General features: G+C 39.7%; 1 protein-coding gene across 1 annotated transcript in view; it reads left to right on the forward strand.

Moving 5' to 3' along the window:
* Positions 1–5,208: 5,208 nt before the first annotated feature.
* SMS (spermine synthase) overlaps positions 5,209–23,650 on the forward strand; it is a gene marked incomplete at its 3' end in the record, with an annotated part of 21,059 nt that continues 2,617 nt past the window's right edge. Inside the window, 6 exon segments of the mRNA XM_009583151.1 lie at positions 5,209–5,336; positions 16,269–16,362; positions 17,152–17,216; positions 19,830–20,005; positions 21,886–22,040; positions 22,949–23,038. Of these exon segments, the coding sequence (XP_009581446.1) occupies positions 5,269–5,336; positions 16,269–16,362; positions 17,152–17,216; positions 19,830–20,005; positions 21,886–22,040; positions 22,949–23,038 (648 nt within the window).

Raw genomic sequence — 23,650 nt, forward strand, 5'->3', positions numbered from 1 at the left:
ATCCCAGCCAAAACCAGGACACTCATGGACAGGTAGATGACTATTTCCACCTGCTGCCCCTTTTTTAAGCCTCATGCCATGCATGATTTGCTGATTTCTGTGTATAAGTCAACATAATGAGGTTGATTCTCACAGGTGCAAATTGATTGAAAGGAATAATTTTAGCACAGATTTTTGCTTCCTGCTGTTTTCTGCTTTCACAGAGCTGACAAAGACAAAACAAAGGATTCTTCCTGTGTGTGGGGTGTTTCTGACAGAAGACTTCCAAACTTTATACTCAGGAGGTGTGTGTTGCTGAAGCCTTTTTTTTTTTCATTTGCATCTGTTAACATGTCATGGAAAAGCTAGCTTCTTTGTCCTGGGGAGTGATGAAAGCAGGGGCTTCGGGGTGTGCTGGGAGGGGGTCCTTTTGTTCTTCTGAGGCGTGGGTTTATTTTGTAGTCATTCTTGAAGGCAAAGGACCAGTTTAGGCAGTTCTTGTCATTCTGAACTATTAGTTGAGCCTGTGATATTTCTGTGGAAACTTCTCTGGATAGTGTTTCAAATGCTAGTGTGCTCTCTGCACTCGTTTTCCATGCGGGCGGATGCTTTTAACCAGGACAAAAGGAGTACAATTCTTAAGTTTTCAAGTTTTAAGAAAGATTGCCATGCAGGAGTTGATGACTAAATGATAACCAGTTAATTATCATGTACTGCTCTATACTCTCATGTATGGGGGAGAGGGGGAGCTAGTAGGATGAGGCTGTTGGCTTTCTATAAACTCTGGTGACTTTTGTCTCTTCTTTTTTTTTATTATTTCTCCATTTGTTTTAGTGCCTAAAGGAAATCTAGGACATGTGAAATACAGGCACTGGAGCCTGAAGTTTCTTCTTGGCTCTGGATTTTAAAATTTGTGAACACTTTGTTCACTAAGCATTTCTGCAGCACACCCCTAATTCTGGAGTTTTTTTGTGATTAAGATTGAGATACAATATTGGCATTGGAAAAATGCCTCAGATTAGTCTATGAAAGAGGAACCCTTGTATACCTATAAGCCTGGAGGCTGCATTTCCAGTAAGGGGTGGTGGAGGGAGGCACTGTGAGTGGCCTGACTTGACTTTGCCAGAGCAGTCAGGTGTGCTGCTGCAGCAGGTTGAAGGCCCAGCCTGCTGCTGCTCTCCTCTTGAACTGCCTCTGGGACCTCACCTGGCTAGAAATGGATCTTTTTTTCTCAGGTGTGTTCCCTTCATCAGTTATACCTGACACCCTCCCACCTTGTCTCTGCATATTTCCTTTTCTTGTGAGGTTTTTGAAGAATTGGAGTTGACGTGTGTGAGAATTTCAGATTTGCACAACACAATGACTTAATATATTGAAATTATTAATTTAAATAGCTCTGAACTGAAACAATATGCCATTCAGGTTGCTGTTTACTATTAACATATTCTGCATTTTTGCTCCTAACGTACACTAGCCCTTTAATGTATTCTTAATGAAGCAGTTCACTTAATTTTTTTTCTTCATCTTTCTCTATCGAAAGTGTAGCTACCAAGGGAAAAATACATCAGAGATGCAGAAGCATCTATAAGTGCTTTGATGTGTCCTATTGTTTTGGTTTATATTACTTTCTCACATGCTAGAGGAAATGATTCAAAATCGGGGTAAGAAAAATTTGAAGTCAGAAATGGGGTGAATATTTTCAAATGATAGCTAATCTGTTCCTGTAGCTTACTAAGATTTTGTCAATCCTCTGGTATGAGGAGGTCTTAAACCAGAATATTTTTAGAGATAGTCTGGCTCAATAGCAGATTGCCGAGCTCAGTGTTGGAGTATCTGGGTGGGACTAGCTAGTGTTATACATGAGGCCAGACTGGATGCTTACAGTAACTCTGGACTTTGAGCTGTGCTCATGTTCACAGATCACTGTCAAATAATGGCTTCTTCACTGTTAAAATTTCAGAGGAACGTCTGCAACTGCTGCAAATCATCTCTTCAAGTGTGCTGGGATTGCAAAACTGTCTGGCTTAAATGGGCATTAACTCTCTTGAAAAATGTGTCTCTCAAATCTTATGCAGTGTTTTTTTTCTGTTCTCTAGAGTTGAAACTCTGGGCCTTTTCATTCCTTCTGGCAAATAATTGTCAAATACTTAGAACAGTATTTTGTGCCTGGTAACCAGAGTTTTTCCTTTGTTCCTGAATAGCAAAAAAAAAAAAGAAATGACTACTTGAATTAACATTTTGATGTAGATTCAAAGGTGTTCCTACTGTTCTAATCACCATTGTCGTTTTCGCTTATCAATGCTTGATATAGCATATCTGAGCTTGGAGTGAGGTGGTGGCAAGTGGATTTGGGCAAGAGACTGTGAGATTGCTGAAACTTCCTGATGCCTTCAAGCAACCACTGATGCCTCAAACATTTTAAAAAGGAATCTCCAACTTTGGAGAATTAATTAACCCTCCAAGGCAAATCTTGTGTGGTATAACCAAAAGGAGACCTGATGAAAGAGCATGTTGTTGTTTTAATTTCCTAAAGTTAATCGCATAATAGGAAGAACTCAATCAAGCTTGTGCCTGGCTGCTTAGCAAAGAAATCTGCTGCTGAATGATGAGCAGCTTGTGAGGGATTAGTATGTTCGTGGAGCAGAAAAATATCAGTGATGATTTGTCCTGCAGTCTCTGCCAAGATGCACCTAGCAGGAATCCTTGAAGCTGTTGAAAGCAGATAGGCTAAAAGTGGTATGAGCACTTCAGTTCTTCCAGAGTCTGTTCTCCATCTTACTACTTCAATATCTTGCAGGAGCTGCAAAAGAGAAGTGGTCTGGGGGTTAGTTGCATACGAGTTCAGTTTGGGTTTCATGCTAATTTGCTGGCCTGGAAGGATATGGTGTGCATTATTAAACTGAGTTCTTGTTTAATGTTTTTGTGGTGGTGACATGAGAAATAAGTAAGGGAAGGAAATGAGCATGGGTTTTGCAAAAGATGAGGGAGAGGGGGCAAGGAAGCAAATACCAAGCAAGAAGAGGGGACCACATGTCTGAAGTGACAAAAAATCTTTGTGAATGTACTGGCTTTGGAGCAGCTGCTCCTATCTTCCCCCCAAAAGAGTGCCGATGCATGCCGGAAGCTGCAAGTTTGAAGTGAGCAGTGTAAAGTCCCCTTCCCAGTGCAAAGCTGCAGAGAGTGGAAACAGTTTAAGAACTGTAGCTCTAATAATGGCCCTATTTCTTTTATGCTTTTTATATCCCAAATGGCTTGATTGTTGGGCCACTTATTACTACTATAACCATGGTTACTGGACAGATAAACTGTGTACTCTGTCTTAATTACTGCATGTGCAATGGTGGTACCTGACCGATGCTGGATAGGAAGTATAAAAACTTAACTGGTACAAATGATGCAGGTTTTGACAGGAGGGTAGGGAAGGAAAAAAGCTTCATGGTGGTAGTGGACTGTGTGTGGGGTGTTTCATCAATGAGGGTAAAAATCACTAATGGTGCTCCTGACTGAGAAGGGGCCAGCAGTTAAATCATTCACTGTTGGCCAGCAGAACTTATTGTTCTTTGGTTCTATTTCCCCATAATTTGCAACATGGGGAGTTAGAGTGAGGTGTAGAAGGTGAAAAGTAAATATTTATCTCAGAACATGCATTCAAGATCAGATAGTATGAGCAGTAAGTAACAGGGCCTTTCCACTTCTAATAAATATCCTTGGCAAGATATTGGGGAATTGGCTTGCTTTTGACTTTGTGTTGAGGAATATTAAAGTAAATGCTTATCTGTTATTTCAGTCTGTCTGGTTAAAACATACAGGGATAATTGAGACCAGGCTTTACAGATGGGCAAACATAGGTTTCAAGTAATCAGGTTTTCAGCTTAGTCTACTGTGGAGTTGTGTAGAGATAATACATGAACTGAACTTTGTGATTTGCTTAGTATAGGTTTTTTGTTCATTTGTTTGAAGCTTGTACAAATCAGTAACATCCTGGAAACTATTGCTAATTACATCTGCAGGCTACACTTACTGGTTTCCAAGGTATACGCATTTGGGGGCAGGGAGTAAAACAAAATAATTACCTTGGGAATAACGCTTTAATAAGTCAGGGCAGGGGGAACAATGTGTCAGTGTTGAAGCATTTGGTTATAAACCATGCCTCCATAATGTGGCTGTGCCAGGTGATTTCTCTGATAGAGACTCTAAATCCTGACATTATTGACATACTGCATGATTGTAGTGGCTTAGTTTTCTGTTTATGAAGCAAAAATGATACTTGCCTGACTAGGACAGCCTGTAGATTAATATTTTGTTAGGTCTTCTCACTGACACTTACTGGTATGACAGTCTTTCCAGTTTTGTTCCTGTTCTGGTAGGTGCAGCTTTACTAGAATCCTCCACTAACTTGCCTTGCCAATTCCAAAATCAACTGACAAAACTTGCAACTTGTTTTTGAGACACTTGTTTGAATGGAATGTCCAAAGTAGTTGTAATGAAGATTTAAAAAAAAACAAAACAACACAAAACTAATGTGTACAGCAAACCTGAGGCTTCTGAAATCAGCACATTCTGACTGAAGAAATACCTTTATGGACAAATCATCAGCTTGCTTTTGAAGATAATTATCAGAGTAACTTCAGTTATTTCTAAGTGAATTTGTGTGTGTTCTTCTGAGTTAGAGGTCTTTTCCGTAGCATCATGAAGATTTCAACTGGGGGCCTGCTCTGTCCTGGATGTTAGGAAAAGGATGTTTCTGTATGGCAGAGTGGATAGGATATTTTGCTCTGTCTAGTTTTCAATGCCTTTGAAAAAATGTTGAGCTGTAGGACAAGGAAACTACTAAGTTTCTTGACAGTGCAGTGGTTTCTTTCTGGGATTGTTTGTGAGTTTTCAGGTGATTTAAAAAGTAATTACATGAGTAAGGATTTGCCTGGATTGTTATACAATAGGTGACTAATAGTAGCCATAATAAAAGTACTCTTATTACATCCATTGTAGATAAACACTTTTGCTCAGGGGTAAAAACTGATTTAAAAGAAAATTGTTTGGATCCCCTTACACTGAGGAATATCTCTGGGAGTGGAGTGGGAGGAGGGGAGAAGGTATATGAAAGCTGTTGTTCAGATGGAACTCAAAGACTAAATACTCCAGGCTGCCAGCAAAAACTGTTCAGCTTTTAAAAAAAGGCAGAAGTGACTTGAGTGGAAAATTCTTATTGATTATTTTTTTTCTCTTAATCTTGCAGCTGATTGCAATGCCGTTCTTAAAGCTCTACAGCCCATTTTTCAGGAGCAGGGAATGACAGAAACAGTTCATAACTGGGAAGACCACGGTTATTTAGCAACCTACATAAAAAAAAATGGCAGGTGAGTAGATTTTCTTTTTCTTCGTATAGATGATGTCCCCTCTGTCCTCCCTTACAGATATTTATTTCTTGCTGTATTGGATCTCCTTCTGGGGAAAGGCAAACTATTCTTTTACCAGCCTTGTGTATGAAGCAACTAAAATAAAGCAGAATACTGTTGATAACCTTGTCTATGTCGTCTTGCAGTTTGGATATCAAGACAGTTGAATTGGTCAGTCTGGGCTGTATTGATGCAGTAACATTGCATGGTGTCTTGGTTTCAGGGCTAGTCTTTCCAGATGCAGGAAAGCTCAAGTCAGTTAAATGTATTTGTAATTCTTCTGACAACTGAATGTCTAAATATGTTCAAGTCTAACCTTAGCATGTGAATCATGAAAACTTTCTGTCACTGTCTTGTTGTATGTCATTTTAAACACTTTATTATACACTTCAAATTCTCAAGCACCTACTGAAGTAACTAACAGCATGACAAAGGTGGTTGGTGTCATCAGTGACACCTGCATAAGCAGAATGTGCTGGGATAAACTGGTAAGCAAAATCACATTCACTTTATTTCCTGAAGCTGCTTTACAGTGTCAGGGTTAGTTAATTACAGTATATGTTTATCTGGCCTATTTATTAGTAACTGCTACTATTTTATTGCACTTCATTGATTCCAGTTATTCAATTATTTGTTCTTGACATCCATTGTGGCAGTCACTGCTTTTGTTCTTTTTGAAATCTCTACTTACTTCAGTCGTCTTCAAGATTGGAGTTAAGCTAAATAAGCTTTAATTTGTTGGCTGTCTTCTCCTCCTGGGTATCCTGTTAAGTAGCTCATTTGGCCATACTCCTAACATGAGAATTGCCTAAGGATTTTTAAGCTCTCTCTGTAATGAGAGAGAACACCAATATCTCTAGAAGGAAAATCGGATCCTAAGCGAGTGTGTTGCCTGCTGGAGTTTGTCTCTGTATGTTTACTGTGTGTGAACATATTTGTATGTACAGGTCTATATGTATTATACATAAAAGTAGTGTAGACCAACTACATTAGTAAACTTGGGGCCTGACTTAAGGTAACAAGTAAGCTGGCAGGAGTCTAGTCCTATGTTTATAATCTTTCCCAGTCATCCTCCATGAAGTTCTTAGTATATTTCAGATAGCTTTTCAAATGTGACACTGGCTTTTTCTGATTAAATTTATTTGTTTTTTATATTTGATGTGCCTAGAAAAACCTGTTACTTGTCTCATTTCTGTACAGTCTTTCTTATTCTGTCTTTAGTTATATGGTTTCATATTCTTCCTGAATAATTTGATCAAGATTCCACTTCTGGATAAACTTTTGTTTCTGAGGTCAGTGAAAAGATAGCTAAGTTGGTAATTTACTACTCTGGTGCTATCATTCCTCTGTATTGGGTTAAGCTTGTATTTAGTTCTCCTAAAAAGATAATATCAGGGATACATAAACTGAACAATTAAAAGGTAAAATATCTAAAGGTAAAAAGGGCTTAAAAGGTTTAAAGGTTGGCTCTCTTTGATTACATAGCCTCATTTTGCTTTCCTGCATTGCCTTGAGTTTGAAAGTGACATGAAATATGAATTCTCAAACTGGCTTTCCCCTTTGTAATCTCATCTGATTGTTCCCCTTAAGAAGACTGCCCCTTCTAAAGGAGCAGTTTCCAGAGTTAAATTACCTGTCTTTTGACATGTTCCAGGAACTTTTTAGAAAACAGTCTTCTGTTGTATAACTTTTCCAGGAGATAACTACTGATGTCTAGAAGCATCTCTGAGTAATGTCCTTATAAAACTCTGAATTTTCAAGTATCTAACCTGATTTTTCTTAATACACTGTCAGCTGAAAATACTTGTTGCTGGAAATTCCACTGTCTTCCTCAAATGCTAGAGTATAATACTAATGAATGTTTGAAGTGGGGAAAAAGGGGATGTAAATGTTGATGTGTGTAGGAGAGGTGGGGAGGAATTCATGGGAAAGACAAACCAGTGTACTGGTGTACAGTGCGCTTGTGGTAACAGAAGAAAGTTGGTCAAGTGGCTAGTTTCCATGGTAAAGCAGAGCCCCTGTAGGGATATCCTTGTTGCTCTGAGTATAGGCTTGGGAATTCAATGTATTGGAGAACTATGAATAAATAAAATCTACCTCCAGTCAGGTTTTTTTGATGCTTTTCAGAACTCAAGTAGATAGCATGGTAGGGGGAATTGGGGAGAACAGGATGCTGTTTCCTGAAAGCTGTGTGTAGTAGATGAGCTTCAGCAATTGCTGAGCATTCATACTGATTTCTAAATGGGTTCTTTCCTGTGTGTTTTACTGTTGTTGTTCTTGTGCTTTCCAACACCATGACACTTTAAATCATCCAGCTTTTCACTATGCTGCTAAATATAACTTCAGCCTTTGCACCAGAGGATAGTTCACAGTATTCTTGCTGCTGTGAGAAGATGAAGATGGGGAGGTGGGCCTAGTGGTCTTGCTGCAGGAAAAGAAGGGAGGGCCTGTTATGTTGGGTCTTGGTTCTACATACCTCTTGCCACTGTTTACTGGTCTAAGTAAAAGAGCTGGGGAGCAAGGGTGATCCCTTAGATGCCTATACTGCTGCAGACTGCCAGCTTGCTTCCTGGATTTCTTCTTTAGGGCTACATCAACAGTTTGTCAGCTGGCAGGGTCTTGGGGGTGGTTTGTTCCAGAGTCCTCTCCCAAAAGGCAGTGTCAGTGAGGCTGCACAGTTTGGGCTGCTTCTGCTCTCACACAGTTGTGTCAAGTAATCAAGTAGCCTTACTTTTCTCACATACAACCCTCATGCCGTGCTCCAGGGCATGCAATGCATATGGTCAGCTTGATGAGGTAAATTACTTCCTTGGTGACTGCAGCAGAAAGCGTCACTTCGGATGCTTTGATATGGCAGTTGGTGAGTTGAGGGAGAAACCTCACTGTCTTGAGGTCACAGGAATACCATGGGAGCCACTAAGCGGTGTAAGCATGGATGTGGCTTGCTGGTCCTCAGGGGGTGTTCAGCTCCTTGAGCCCTCCAGGCTGAATGCAACAAGTTTAGTCAAGTTCTCAGCTGTTTAATAGCATCATATGCTAGACATCTCTTAGACTAGTGCTGTTCATCTTTTCAACTCTGTGAGAAATATCATAGATAATACTGGGTTTCAGGAAAAAATGTGGACTTAAAGATGCTCTAAATACTGAGGCATCCAAGTAAGACACGAACAGGCTCTCTACTACTGCAGCACCATTTTTTGCCTTTCCTGATTTCTGTAGGCTGATTGACTTCCTCTGTCACTTTCATTTGACATGTTGGTTTTTATTGGTCAGGTGTGGAAGTCTCCCCATCTCCCTCTAAACATGCAGGTGCTGCAGCCTTGCTTTCCTTGTTCCCCCGTGTGTACCGTGCTTCATTGTCTGCCTCACTAATCCAACTGTGAATGGACTCCCCAACAGAAATGTTAACTGTCGAAGTTTTAGTTGACTTGGTTTTAATATTAAATAACTGTTGTGAGCTTAATGTTAAATTAAGTATGAGTGTTGTCAGTTCAAAATTACATTTGCTAATGAAGACTCTTAATCCTTATGAAATAAGTTCTCAAAGTTCTAATGTCATAGAGGTCTGGGAATAGTTGAGCCTCTAAGGGAAGGGAAGCTATCCAGGAGAGCATTCCTAATCACAATAAGGAATTGCAGTTTGTGATACTGCCTCAAAACTGAAGAATGAAGAACAAGAGTGCATGGAAGAGCTGATTATTAAGAGGAGATTGTTCACTTTGCAAGTGGCTGTTTTTCCTGTGAAGTGTTAAATGTAAATTAATGAAGAATGGTTATTGCTTTCTCTTGGTATATTCATTGCCATCTGAACTCCAGTGTATACTGGATTTATCTTCCCTGGAAATTACTCACTTTAGCTGGACAACTTACTGTCTGTAGTGGTGTCGGTTAAAGTACTTTGCTGTGCTTTGCCAGCCCCATTAAACACAGTAGCATGTGCAGAACTTTCTGCAAGTTTTGGAACTTCAGCAGTTTTGTTTTCTTGAGTTTTCAGATCACTTAAACTGCACATACTTTTTTAAGGCAGCCTTAAATAGCATATTTCTCTAATGTCAGTTGATGTAGTTTCAGTTAATTGAAACAAATAAGGGTGTAAACATGTAAAAACCAATAGACTGGACAGTTAAACCTGCAAACCAGAAAAAAACACTTCATGAGTAATAAGAAGGAACTGGTAAACATACAGAGGATTTGATACTAATTAAATAGGCTTTATTTTAATACTAGCAATTTTGTGTCTGCATTTTATTTTAGAGACCTAAAATATCATAAGATTTTTATGCTAATTAAAAAAAGTATCTGACACAACTAGGAAGAAATCAGCCAGGGCATGCAGACTTTCTTCTTCCTTCCCTGCAAAACTGTACTTCTGGAAATGAAGTAGTTTGTAGTGAAAAGCAGAAAAAAAAATTGTGATAGAGAGTAGGTATGTCAGGAGCAGTTTCCTGTAGGGGTGGCTGGGTGTTACTGGGTATAAAAGTTCCCCAGGATGAAAGATGTATGAGTTAGTGCTGTATGTGAGTAGGGGTTTTGTGAGTATGCACATACACAAACACTTTTTTAACCAGCCAAAGGTGACTGAAGATGCGCAGCTGCTTTAAGAAGCTGGGTACTAATCCCAGGAAAAAAATGTTTGAGATGAGATAGTAATATGTTGCTAAGCAGTGTCTGCACTCCAAAGTCTGCAGAGATAACCCCTGTAGCCTGCAGGGTGCCCGTCCTACAGGTTGTTGCATTCTGGGCACTGCTGTTGACAAAACTTTGTCTCTGACAAAGCTACCATGTGAACAGCCCCGTGGAGGGCTGTGGTTGTTAAACGAATTGGAGCTGATTTGGGGATTAAGCTGTGCTTTCCTGTTGTCATTACCAAAGCAACAGATCCCTGTTCTCCTTTGTCTGAAGCTAAGCCAGCAAAAGTCACATGTGGCAACTCCACCTGGTCCATTTGCTTTGTGATTTACTCTGACAAAGGACCTAATTGAGGGAAGTTCAGCTGAAAACATTTAGTAATGGGGTTGTCAACACAAGGCTCGAGAGCTGGGCAGGAAATGGCTTGCTAGAGCCATTCAAGTCCCTGTCTGTAGTGGTGGGGATGGGTACACTTATCTGCTTTGCCAGCCCCTTTGCCCAAATGCTGGTTGGGGAACAGTAGCACATGCAGGAGAGGAGCTCTGCCTCTGAGTTTTGGGGCCCCAGCAGTCTTGTTTTCCTGAGCTGTGTGTTTTCAGATCACTTCCAGAATGTTTTCAGGGTCATCTTAAGCAGCATGCTTCTACTGAAGTGTCACTTACTCTAGCTTAGAATGGACAGTTAAAAATGTTAGGAATACAAAGTCTTTATCTCATTAAATGCATATGGTACTTTGTACAGAGTCATAGGACCTGGTATTTCTTAACAGATTAAAAAAGTTATTAAGTAAGTCTAGGATAAGGAGAAAATCATTAAAGCTAATCTTTGGAAATTGTTGAGTATCTTCCCAATTAATACTATATTTTAATAGCATCATTGCTTGTGAGCAAGTACTTTCCTGTTACATACTGTGTACAGCTACCAGGGGTTTTCTTGTTGTTTGTGCATCCATGCTCCCTCTTCTGTCATGTTCTACCTGAAAGTTCTTTAAAAAACCACAAAACCTGAAACTTAGAGTTTCTACACCTTTTTCTACAGTAGAAGACTGTCTTTTAGAAAAGCTTTGACCTCCCCTATACGCACGTCCATTTTTAGCTTCTGTTCTGTGTCTGAATTCTTGTTTAGAGAAGTGTAATCCTACTGGCATTTGACTTCACTGTTCACAACAGTGCAAGGTTTACCTAGTTGAAGTTGGTTTGTATGTCACTGGGATGATGATGAATGTTAACACCATGAAGGGAGGGGTGAGTGTTTTTACTTTTTTCTTTTCTGTGTTAGTCTTTTGCTAACATTATCTATATGCTAGTCAGCATATTTTAAAAGGAGCAAGGTGAACATTCCTCAGCTCTTTGTTTCAGGCTAAAATGTTGTAGTTCATTTATGGAGTTACCCAGAGTGCAAAAATGGGCTGAAGAATTGGAAGCAGTTGCTAGGAGTCGGAAACAGTTTAGAACTGTGGTAGATTTCATTGGTGTAACTTCCTTATTTTGTAAAAAGAGAATAGGAATAATGGTGTAGTGAAAAACTGTGGTTGCTTTATTCCTTAAGGTCCCTTAAGTACTCTGTAATTAAGATGAAGAGCACTTTAAAAAGAAGAGTATGCTTTATTGAAACAATGTCGTGATTTTTTTGGGGGGGGGATTTCCTAGTGTAAGCAAGTTTTCATTTCCTCCCTCATTATGAGTAATTTGACAGGTGATGCTTTTATTGGCAAGCTATTTTTAAAATACTTGAACTATTTTATCTATTCTGTTGTGACTCAAAGTTAGTCTGTCAGCAGGTAAAATCTTTGATGGGTGAAGAGGGGTTTGTAGGTACCTGTCTGCCTATCCATTCTCTGGGCATGGTGGTGGTGGGAAATCTTTTCTCAAACATGTGGGGTTACAATGTTTCTTACTCCTCAGTACAAGTAACTAAGGTAGGATACACGTTTTGATTTAGAATGTGTTGACCTCCCTGCTTCTCTTTCTTTTTAAGGAAGATGCTTGTCCAAAGCTTTTCTCGGTGTCAAACAGTTACTTTTTGATTTGTGCAATTGGGAACATCAGATGTTAAGAAATAAATCCCTGTTGTTCAGGTGGCAAGATGCAGCACTCAAGACAAGATGCTGCACTCAGTAGAATTGATTCTGTAGTTGAGACTGGTTTGCATGCAAGCACAAAAGGTTGAGTACTGCCCTAGAAGAGGTGACAGGTCTGCAGGTGCAGCAACAAGTGGGGCCTTGTTACAGTGGTGGCTGCTTTTCACATGGAGATTTTGTTGCCTAATGGAAGGGAGAGCATCCCTCCTCACTGAGCTTTTTTTCTCCCTGCTTTTATGAAAGTGCATACGAGCATACACCAAAGGTGTGTCAGATGTTTTATTTTGAAAACAGGAATTAAAATTTTTCAGGAAGACAAGATGCAGGAGGGGAGCCTTTTGAAGAAAACTTCATTTTTCAGGTTTTTTCCCCTCATTTGGATTGTAAAGTAATCTTTGCTATATTTTCATAGGTAGAAAATAGAAACTGTATTATCATGGTTCTTAAAAACCCTCCTCCAAATATTAAGAGCTGCTACTCCTGAAAACCTGCATTCACATGCATTCTGCCAAGCAGACAAGTGTAAAGTAACAAAAGCCAGCATAGCCTTTGCTCTCTGCTGATTGAAGCTAGTAAGTCTTTTGTGGGTTCGGCCTTGGCCTGCTGCTATTGCCTTAATGCTGCTAGACTGGTTGCTTTTCTGAATGTACACTTGTACTGTTTACTGTGTGTTTAAATCTTTACAAGCATTTTAGCTTATTTTGGTTGTTTGCTTTCAACCAGGTGACTTTTAACCAAGGTATAACCAACCCGGATCTGTATTGGCTTCTTTGAGAATTTTGAATTTAGTTCAAGGTTGTTTACCATAAATTAACTGTCTGAGATTATCACCCAGACACTCAGAACTTGAATTTTTGTCCCACTACACTGCTCCAGCCTGGTGCCTACCATCTCTCTCCCCCCTGCCCCAGGTGTCAGGACCCTGCTACTCCTGTAGAGGTAACAATTTGACAGAATGGATGATGTTCTGCAGTGTTACTGTCTCTGTATTCTAATGCTATCGTATCAGTTATAAGTCTGAAGTTGTGTGGTTGTGCTTTTCAGAGCAACCCTCCTCTCTGCCTTTCCTTGCTTCCTACCCAAAAAAAGACCCTGAAGCAAAGGCAGTAACATCCCCTACTGAGGAAGTATTTCATGCAGTCACATGCGGGCAAGTGAAGACAATGTCAGCTGTCAAATCTTATGACAGCTATGTGATTCTTGTAGGAAAGGAATTTAGAGAACTCAAGTCATGGGACAATCAATCTGTTGCTTATTTATGTCAATAGCAACCCCTGGAATATGGGAATAAACTGATAAAAAGTTCTTCTAACAGTGCAGATATTTCTGGCACTGTGCCAGATTTCAGAGAACTTAACAGCACTATCTAATGAACTGCAAATACTCATTTCTGTCTATAGTGCCACAGCTCTGAGAGCCTGGAGCAGGTCTATGGACTTCACCAGAAATGTCCCTTTTCACTGTGAATGGTTTCATCCAAAACCTGCTGGAATGACCAGTAGTTCAATCTAGTGAGCTCTGCTCTTTAGTCTTTCTCTCCTTTAAAAAAAAAATTATCTCCTGGAGTCTTGCAATTAAACCTGTTTGTTCTTATACTTATGCCTGACTATTTTTTTCCTCTCATGTTAGGCACATTATTAGAAAATGAACCCCTGCTGACATGAAAGTCATACGAACAGAATCCTGGTAGGGTTTTCTCCAGAGCTGTCCTTTGCAGTAGCTGTTCCCTCTATGCTGAGTACCAAGAGACTCTAGGAGAAGCAGGCAAATAATTTGAGTCCCTTTGGTTCAAGGGGTTGTAAGTTCACAGAGAAGTGTTTAAAAACTCTGAAGCCCTATAGAGACTGGGGCAGCGGGGGAGGAAGAGTGTGAGTGTCCTGCCCTCTCTTTTTTTTATTGTTTAATGATCCTACTTGTGTCTTAGTGGTACTGATGGGAACATCAACTAAGCTGTAAGATGTTGTGCAAAGTATGAAGTGGCCCACATATCAAAAGCACTGAACTGTGTCAGTCGCCAGCAAGTGGGGCACAGCATCCTAAAACATGCAGCTAAAGTGTTTACCTGCTGAAGTTCAGAATAGCTTCCTCTGCTTTGCTTTGGTTTTGGCAGGAGTACAGTAGAGAGTGAGTTTGCTGGTTCTCCCTAAACGCTTTCTTATATAGCGTGTATGAGACAAGCAAAAAGCTGCCTTAGAAATGTCTTCAATACTGAAAACACTCTTATTCTTCTAATTAGCTCATAAACCTTGTGTCTTAAGTGGTAGCACTCTATCTGGTAGTTTAAAAAAAAAAAAAGAAAAAAGCATCTTTGTTTACTCCTTGAACATGTTCTGTTCATCCTTTCATCAGGGTAAAATAGTGTGTTTTATTTTATGCAGGCGTAATTTCCTGGTGTGGGGTGGAATGCATATTTTAAGGCTATTCTGTGGTTTTGCTTAATGGCCATTGGGACTACAGATGTTTTATGGTCCCTAATCAAAAACACGTGTCAGGAGGACACCTGGTGGGCAATTGCTGAGATGTAGGGAGGCTTGCTAAAAGGCTGTGACAATCTGCAGGTCCTTGGGAGGGGGAAACATGGTGGGCATGTGCACATTGTGTAGAAATGTCTTTCCTCCTGAAGGCAAGACCTGTGCATAAAGTCTTCAGGAAAGCCCGAGCCCTGAAGGCTCATCTTTTGAAGAGAAGTGGGTGACACACTGGTTTCTCTGTCAACTGTAAATGCATTGTAGTCTCAGATCACTGCTGTCCAAAACCAGCAAGAGCATTTTTATTCTTGAATCATATCAGTCAGTTTCATCATTTGATCATTTTACAGTTACCAAAAATTATAATCTTCAGATAATACTTACAGAATATTCAGGATTTTCTCTCTGACTGCAGCTAAGGGTGTTTGCTGGCCAAAGTTCATACCACCATGGGAGAGGTGGTCTTCATATTGAGGCTGACAGTTTAGGAAAAGAGCTCTGGAGGGGACAAAAAAAGGTGGGAGTGGTGGGGAGATGGAAGGTCACCTAAACTTTTTGTCTTAACAAGAGTTGGTTTGTGTTTTGCCTTTGAGGCTGAGTGGGGTGATAAGAGCAGACAAGCAAAGAAAGGGGCATTCAGAGAACTGTATATAGCTTTACCTGGGGTTTCTCTGTGTTGTACTAATGAACTTCCATCCCTGAATGCCCTTCTTTCTTTGCTCAGCTGTTCCTGTTCCCATCCCCTCCTCTGTCCTCTTCTTTCAGTGTATGCTTCCCCTCCCTTCCTTTACATAATCCACTTGTAGCCTTTCTGTTTCTTTTTGTCTTTTCCCCTCCCCAGTATGGAAAGGATATTGCCTCTGCTACTCTTTTTATTTTCTTGTGTCCTTCCCCATAGTCCTTATCTTTGGTTTTGTTTGTTGCAAAGGTCCTTGAAGGTCCTCTATTTGTCTACCCAACACCTAGCATGGTGAAGCCTTGCTCTTTGGTCTTTAAATGCTCCTGTAATAAGTACAATATACAGTAGGAGTCTTGTCTGTCTTGCATCTGTATTCATCAAGGAGTTTGCTGCTGTAATTTCTTTGCCAGTCAAAGCCGTGGTTTGCTCCAGGACACTTACTGTTTCTCACTTACAAATTTTTATTCAGCTTTGAATGTGAACACTGTCTCTGTGAATAGTTGCTATAAAGTTTAAAAAAAAAAAACAAACCCCAAAACAAAAAACACACACACAAAAAAACAAAACCAAAAAAACCCCAAACAAACAAAAAACCCAACAAAAACCCCCAAGAAGTGAGAAGAAAGATGTAGGGGAAGGAAAGTGTCCAGCTGTTTTCTTGAGGCTTGATTTCAATTAAAAAACAAAACCAACACAACATACCTGTTCAAGCAGTCCTTATTTAAAAAGCTGAGACTAATAGGCAATATATTTTCCCCTTGTACCATAGTTGTTCTGGTTTAAACACCCTGTTTCACTGCCTTGCTGCCTGCTGATTTTATTAGTTATGTAGTGACTGGCATGCTCTTGCAATTTTCTGTTTGCTGCTTAGTGACTTGCAGGGGAAGACCAGAGCTGCCACTGCCAACAGTTACAGGCGGCTGGAAAAAGAAACGTGCATTCTGAATTTCATATAACTAATTTCAGACTTTCTTTCCTCACTCACTCTGATTTTTGATAATAAAATTGTCATCACTGTCTCTCTCTTTATTTTGTAGTTTTGCCAATTTGAGAATTCACCCTCATGGATTAGTGTTGGTGGATCTGCAGAGCTACAATGACCATACGAAAGGAAGAGAGGAAGTCGATCAGGTATGAGTGATGCTTATCTTACTAGACTTGTCAAACTGCATGGGAGCCTCTTTTCTTCAGGTCTATCAAAGTATATCTTGGTAAAAGATTTTTAAATATCAAAGTTAGTTCAAACCTGAATGCTTACAGATTAAGAGGAGTAATAACATCTATTGTAGTTGCATACACATATGAGTGCGCACACGCGCGCACACACACACTCTCTCTCTCTTTTGCATGTCCTGTGTTAGATGTTCTTTCCTGTAAAAGTTGTAAAGACATAGCAGCCTTGGTCAGGGCTCGGGTCTCTTCAGGCACCCAGGGCAGTGAGGGTGAAGTGATGCTCAACCCGCAACCTGGTGTATTAGTGTATGACTTTTTTCCTTCTCTAGCATGAGAGTTGGGGAGCCTCTATACTCAAACTTCTTCCCCATGGAGAAAAATAATTTCATCTTCCCCAATATGAAGGCTCCAGAAATTGGATATTGCAGGGGAATAGGCCACTGATTTGGCAGGGATGAAACCTTACAGGGTTCTTGTGTTCCCTCTTTGGCTGTGCCTGAAAGGTCTGGCTATGTTATCCTGGAGGACAGCTAAACACAGTGATGACAGCTGCTACAATATGCACATTCTTGCTAGTAATGAGGCTAAGGTGACCAGCTAGTTACTCATAGGCTTCTAATGTTACACTTCAAAGCTTTTCAGTGCAGGTGCTACTTTTTATTGCCTTCCAAGTAGCCTAATTTAGCAGATATTTTACATTAAGTGGTTACCTATAAATTCCACCTCTCTTGTTTGCTATTTTTTCAGCTTCTAAACAAAGTAGAAGAAAGAATGAAAGAATTGTTTCATGGTAATATAAAAAGGGTGAAACGGTAAGTTCATACATCTACTTCTGTATGTGGCTTGTCTGCATAGTTGCTAAAGATAATAAGAAAATCATGCTTTGCTGTACTGTGATGAATAGCCTGGAGTATGAATTTATGCATGTGTGTTTTCCCCAATATTTTAAATTTTTTTATTACAGAACTGAAAATACTGTGAGGTTTGTCACTTTGTTAAGCTTCATCTTCAGTATAGTTACTTGGGGCAAGGATTATTTCTTTAATTTGCTGCAATGGTTGCATGAAATGGAGGGAGAAAATGCAACCAGGAAGCAAGAGCAGACTGCTCTGGAAGGGCTGGGGAACCAAGGGTGGCAGGGGGATAGGCCAGGGCATGAACTGTACTCTCCGAGCCACATCCCACAGCTTGTGGACAAGCTGAGCAGGGCTGGTGGTGGTGACCAGGGTCAGCCCCAGCCCTGTGACTGCCAGCCTGGGCTGTTGGCAGACTGCTGGCTGAGGCAGCTCCGAGACCAAGCTGCGGGTCGAGGATCGGCGAAAGACTTGGGCACGCACGGGCAGAGCTGCAGTGTAGCTTGGGCAGGGACCAGGGGTGAGGGCTGGAGCTAAAATGAAGTTCAAGCCCATGGAGGAGGCCTTGCCCCCAACAAGGTTTCCTGCAGCTCTTTCTCTCGCAGCTCTGCCCCTGCTGCATCTTGTGGTGCTGGCCTTGGGCACATGTGGCAAGAACCCCGTGGGAACTTGTGTGCTTAGGGCCCTGCCAAGAAGGTAGAAATGTTTCATAGCAAATTTTAATATAACTGATAACTGAAGGAGGGAGGCTTTGCAAGCCTTCTGTCACTTTGGTTTACTTAAATACAAGGTTATATATTTAAATGTAGGGATGTTAATTGTGGTTTGTTGCCTGCTGCTGAAACAGCGTGCACGCTGGAGTTCCCCAAGGGTCTGGAAGGACACAGCTCATGTTGGTGTCTTCCTGGCGGCTGTCTGGCAGTGACTGGCACCTGAAAGCCAGGGAGCACTTACCGCAGGCATGCGCTTGCTTGGAAGGTGTACCGGATGCTTTAAAGAACGTAGTCAGAAATGGAAATTGTTTAAGAAAAGTAAAAAGCAGTGTAAAATCAACAAGATTCAATAAAGCAAGGAGTAAACTACAAAAATGGGAAAACAGCTAAGCAGTGCTATAGCAGAAAATAACCTGAAGGCTATATGAGACCACGAGTAAAGTGGTAGTGATTTGAAAAGTGATGTTATACCTTGAATATTGTTTTTTGTGTTTAACAGTTGTATGTAAAACACAGAGGTAGTTATCTTGCTTTGTCTTGTTCTGGTAAAGCCTCACCTGGCACACGGTGTGCAAATGTAGATACCTTGTGTACGTTTGTATGGGGGAGAAGCTCTCTCTTTGAGGGTATTTTAATACTGAAATATGATATTGGGAGTTTGTGGAATCCCTATGATAGGAACTTGTTAAAAATGGGTCAGGAAAAAGTCTGCCTGAAGTGATCTAGATTAATTGGTTACCTTAGTATAGGAAGATGAACCTCATTAGAACAGTGGATCTGGCATCGATCTTGTCAGACATGCCTCAAATTTTTTCTTTTTTTTTAAATTTGCTTTGCACCCTTCTGGTGTTAGCTTGACACATGCAGCTCCACTAGAATTAATGCTTCTGGAAAAGTTGTTTGTGTCTTTTTGTTTTCTTGACGTAATAAATAGATGCTCTTGCTCTCACCGTGTGCTGCCATCTTGCGGCTCACTGAGGGTAGAAAGTATTTCTGAAATGTTCATTGAGAATCACTAGTGCATTTAGAAGAAGCTTGTCTATGTCTGGTCTTCTGCTACACCCTCCTCTGGAAAAAAACCCCTTAACTCTCTGAAGTGTGTGTGGGAAATCTGATGAACTCTGCCTGCACATTTTGCTTAAAATGGAATGCAATCATTTTGATCATTCACTGCCATTTCAAATATAGTTTGTCTTTACAGGTGAAATACTGATTTGAACCAAGATATTTCTATATGGAATTAAAAAAACCACCAAAAACCCCCCAACAAAACAATATATGCAGATGCTTGAACCACATTTAAAAAGAAATGCAAACTGTCAGCTGATATCAAGGATTGTGTTTATAACACTGCAGGGTGACCTGGCTCAGTTTGAAACACTATAATAGTTCACTTTCTGTGTTTGTGTATGTATTTAAAATGTCTCTCAGTACAACTTTAGAAGGGCGAGATCTACTAATCTCAAAAGGCATTCTTAGCTGAGCTGAAGGTGGGAAGAGGTTTTGTCATGGTTTTTTGTCTGTATTCTGCTTTTGTATTGTATCCATTTCTAGTCATGAGCCGATTCTTCTGCAGAGGCTGGTATATTATGTAAATCCCCTCCCTTAGGGTAGAGATGGATTCATGTGCACATTGTAGAAGTTGTATGTGAAGAACCATTTATATTTCATCTGTGCCTTAGCAAGTTGTGTATATTTAACATGGCTGATAGGTTTCTTATATTTGTTGAGTGTTTTCTTAGATGCCTCTCGTAAATATTTTTTATTTATTATGGTGAATCCACAGGATGTTTAGAGGGAATTTTTTTAAAAAAAGATTCTCAAGTGTTTTGTAACCTTTTTTCTTATTTCTTTCTAGATTGCCAGCCATTTTGAGAGGAGGTGTCATTGACAGATACTGGCCTACAGCTGATGGGCGCCTGGTGGAGTACGACATAGATGAAGTTGTTTATGATGAAGATTCACCTTTTCAGAATATTAAAATTCTGCATTCAAAACAGTTTGGGAATATTCTTATCCTCAGCGGAGATGTTAGTAAGTATCATCTCTTTTGAGGATCTTTTGTGTGAAATTGTAGGGAGTGTTGTTTTTGATCTTGCTACAGCACAGTTCTGGCAGATTACTAAGGGTCATGGTTCTGATGCTGGAAGCTACATATATACATGTATGCATATATCTGTTCCTGTATGTAAAGTATTTTAATCAGAAAGGCTGACCAATGTAAAATCTAGAGTACAAAAAAAATTTCTTCTTTTTCCAAAGTCATTGTCTTTTGCTGTGGAAGGTGACACGGAAGAATAGAAGTCAGTGTGTTCTCTAGCAGAGCTCACTCTACTCCTTTCTTTCATATGAGCCTTTACCTGTTTGTTGCAAGTCCAACCTTTTGAGGGCTTCTCTTTGAGAGTAAAACAAGCTACTTTGTTGGTCTTCAAAATGCAGTGGAATTCTAAAGAAATACGAAGAAGTAGGAGCTGGTGGGTGTGTGTGGGGATAATCCTGCAGCTCCCTTGATTCTCTAAGGGAATTACCTGCTTGGTGAGATACAGCACAGCTGTATCTTAAACCATTTAGCTGCTTTGTTGGTGAACATCTTTTGACTCTGCCTTCTTCAAAATGCTCAGTTGAAGCCCACATTAATCAGAAGAGTGACCCAACCTTTATGGGAGGGTCTTTATATGTGGTACTCTGTGCCTGCTGATCTCTTTATTTTTGAAAGTGAACTTGAGAGAAAATGGGCTACTGTTCTTTTAAGCTGGATAAGTGCTGTTTGCTAGAAAATCTAGGCATTAAGGGGTATGCTTTGTAAAAATCTCTCAGTACTTACATTGAAAAGTACTGACTGAGGTAAATAAAGGATGTTGCTGTCTAGGGATAGAATACCTAATTTCAGTCTAAGGGCAGAGTAATTAAGAAATTTGACTATAGCTTTTTCAAATCACCAGAAATACCTCTAACCATTCAATTAGCTTTCTGTAGCTGTCAGGGGGACTTCTGTGCAGATGGCAGCTGAAAAGTGTTGTTATTGAATTCATTAACAAGGTATTTTCTAATTCAGTTAGAATTGTATTTGAAATCACCAAATTAGGTGTTCCATACTTCTAGCCAGAAATTTTCATTAGAGTTTCATATGGAGATGAGGTTTTCTTTGAATGGTGTCACAATGTGCCTCATAGAAAGGGAAGTATTCCATTACTTATTTACCTTCCATGGGATTTTAAAATACTTTGTGTCATTTCTTTATTGTGCATTTATAAGCGAAGTGCTGATTGCCAGGCAGAATGATAGGAAATGCCATGATGTGCTGCTGCACAAAGCTTTGCCCTTGTGGCTCAGATCTGTTATTACAGTTTAGGAATGTTATTGCCTGCTTTGAAGCTAATGGTGAACAAGTCAGCAGAAGGCATGCGTCAGGGCCCTTCAGCAGTTAGGTGTTAATGGTCATACTTATGCTTCTGTGCAGGGAACCACTGGGGTGCATCTAAGTTGCTCTTTTTAGTTGGGGTCCAGAGTGTGCTTTCAAAAATCTCCTGATTTGTCTCCTGCAGCACTAGTCTGAGGTAAAAACCGACTGAAGTATCAAGTGTGGACATCAAGTCCCAAGTACTGACAGTTTTGCTCTACAACTTTGCTTCTCTTGGCACACAGTACTTCCTAATGCTGAGGTAGCCATTGCTGGGTTTGCATTGAGAACTAGAGAAATCCTGTGTGGGTTTCTGAGCAGGATCTCATTAGCTTTGGTAAATCATCAGCCTCCTGTTACCTGGACTGTCTCTGAGAGCTAGGTTGTTTCTGTAGATGCTCTTGCTTTGGTCTGTATTATATCACCTTTGGATTAATACCAAATTAATACTAATTAATGAGAAGAATCAAAGATGCAATGTTTCTGTTTAACTCTTTCTCTTCCTTCCATTCAGATCTGGCAGAGAGTGACCTGGCATATACTCAAGCCATAATGGGCAGTGGAAAGGAAGACTACACTGGGAAAGAAGTACTAATCCTAGGAGGTGGTGATGGAGGTATACTATATGAGATAGTCAAACTGAAGCCAAAGATGGTTACTATGGTAGAGATATCCTTTGATAAATGACTGATCATTTGTTTCGTTTCAACATTTTTCAGCCTGTGTTTTCTGCTGATGTCTTAGCATTGAGCACAATTAACTATCAGATCCTGCTTTGAGTGAGGAGATAGGGTCTAAAACGAAATTTCTTTTTGTCAGCTTAGAGAGACCCAGTCACTACATATTTGTGCATCATTATGTAGCACATGCTTTGAAGTTCCAAATCCATACTATAACTGTTGAGTAGCAATTTACATAGAACTGGAAAGGAACACTTCTGTCATCAGACTGATGTCTTCTCTGATAAGAGAAGACAGGTCTGTCAAGGCTGAGTTCTGCCTTCTTGGGTTCTTCTGTTTTTCTAAAGAAAGCTATAAAAAAATAATCCCTAGAAGCAAAAAAGTTTAATCAATAGGAGTGTCAGGACTTGGTGAATGGTGTTCGTGGCAGAATGACCAACTCTTGCCCTGTCTTAAAAATACCGATACAAATCAAGTTTTCAACATTCTGTAGTTCGAATAGTTTGTAATGTAAATCACTTTTAGCCATATGAAATGTTGATCATCCTGGGTTTTGGGATCCCTTTGCTAGAAACTAAAAATAATTGTTTTAAAAATGTAGGTTAAAGTCTTAACCTAGTTTAGCTTTATGGGGTTTTTAAATACACCATCCTGTTGTTCACATTTCAAGCTTTCACAGTAATGGTAACCTAAGGTACCAGAAGTACTGGTTAGAAACAAAAATAAGAACTTCCTAAACCTCTAACTGAATCTGGAGGCTATTGCAATATAGATACCAAGATACACATCTTACTATTCTTTTGTGAATGTCACCTTTTTGAGAATTTATTTGTGAAGAAGTAGGAACTGTTACCTGTATTATTTCTGGAATGTAGAATGCCTTAACTAGCTTCAAACATTGACCAAATGGTGATCGACGGGTGTAAAAAATACATGCGTAAAACATGCGGAGATGTCTTAGACAATCTGAAAGGAGAGTGCTATCAGGTAATTTTTTGTTTTTCTTTCATTAGAAGTAATATTTCAAATACAGTTATATCTAGCCTGGAAGACTGCTGTGGCAAAGTTTTGGGGAAAAATCTTCTGATTTTTCTTAATTTTGGGAAGTATTTTTTCCTTTTTTATGACACTTCTAAATTTTAATACCTGGCAGTGGGATTTGTGTTGGAAGTATACATTAATGTCAAAATATTTTAACTCTCCATCTTCAAACTCTTTTAAAAATAATTATATATAGCTGTTAAGGAATGTGAAATAGGAGAATGTTTATTACTGTAGCTTACAAATAAAGAGGAAATAGCAGTAAGGATGCAGTGTTAAACATCATTCCTTAAACTGATGAAAAGATAGAAGAAATGTGTATTTGTTAGTTGTCCTGTACTGTTGAGAATAAAAGAATTTGTAATACACATTTTAAAATCCTTTTTAATTTGCAGGCAAAATCTTATTGTTACACTGCTAGTATATTAAAAATTTAAAAAAAAAAAAAAATTAATGCATCCCTGCAGTTAAGGTCTTTGTCCTGCATCTGACAGAGCTTATAAACTAGCCCAGGTGTAATCTGGCATCTTCACTGGAAATCTTTTCCTTCTGTTTTCA

The sequence above is a fragment of the Fulmarus glacialis genome, unplaced genomic scaffold (assembly GCF_000690835.1).
Source record: "Fulmarus glacialis isolate BGI_N327 unplaced genomic scaffold, ASM69083v1 scaffold6478, whole genome shotgun sequence".
Classification (NCBI taxonomy): Eukaryota; Metazoa; Chordata; class Aves; order Procellariiformes; family Procellariidae; genus Fulmarus; species Fulmarus glacialis.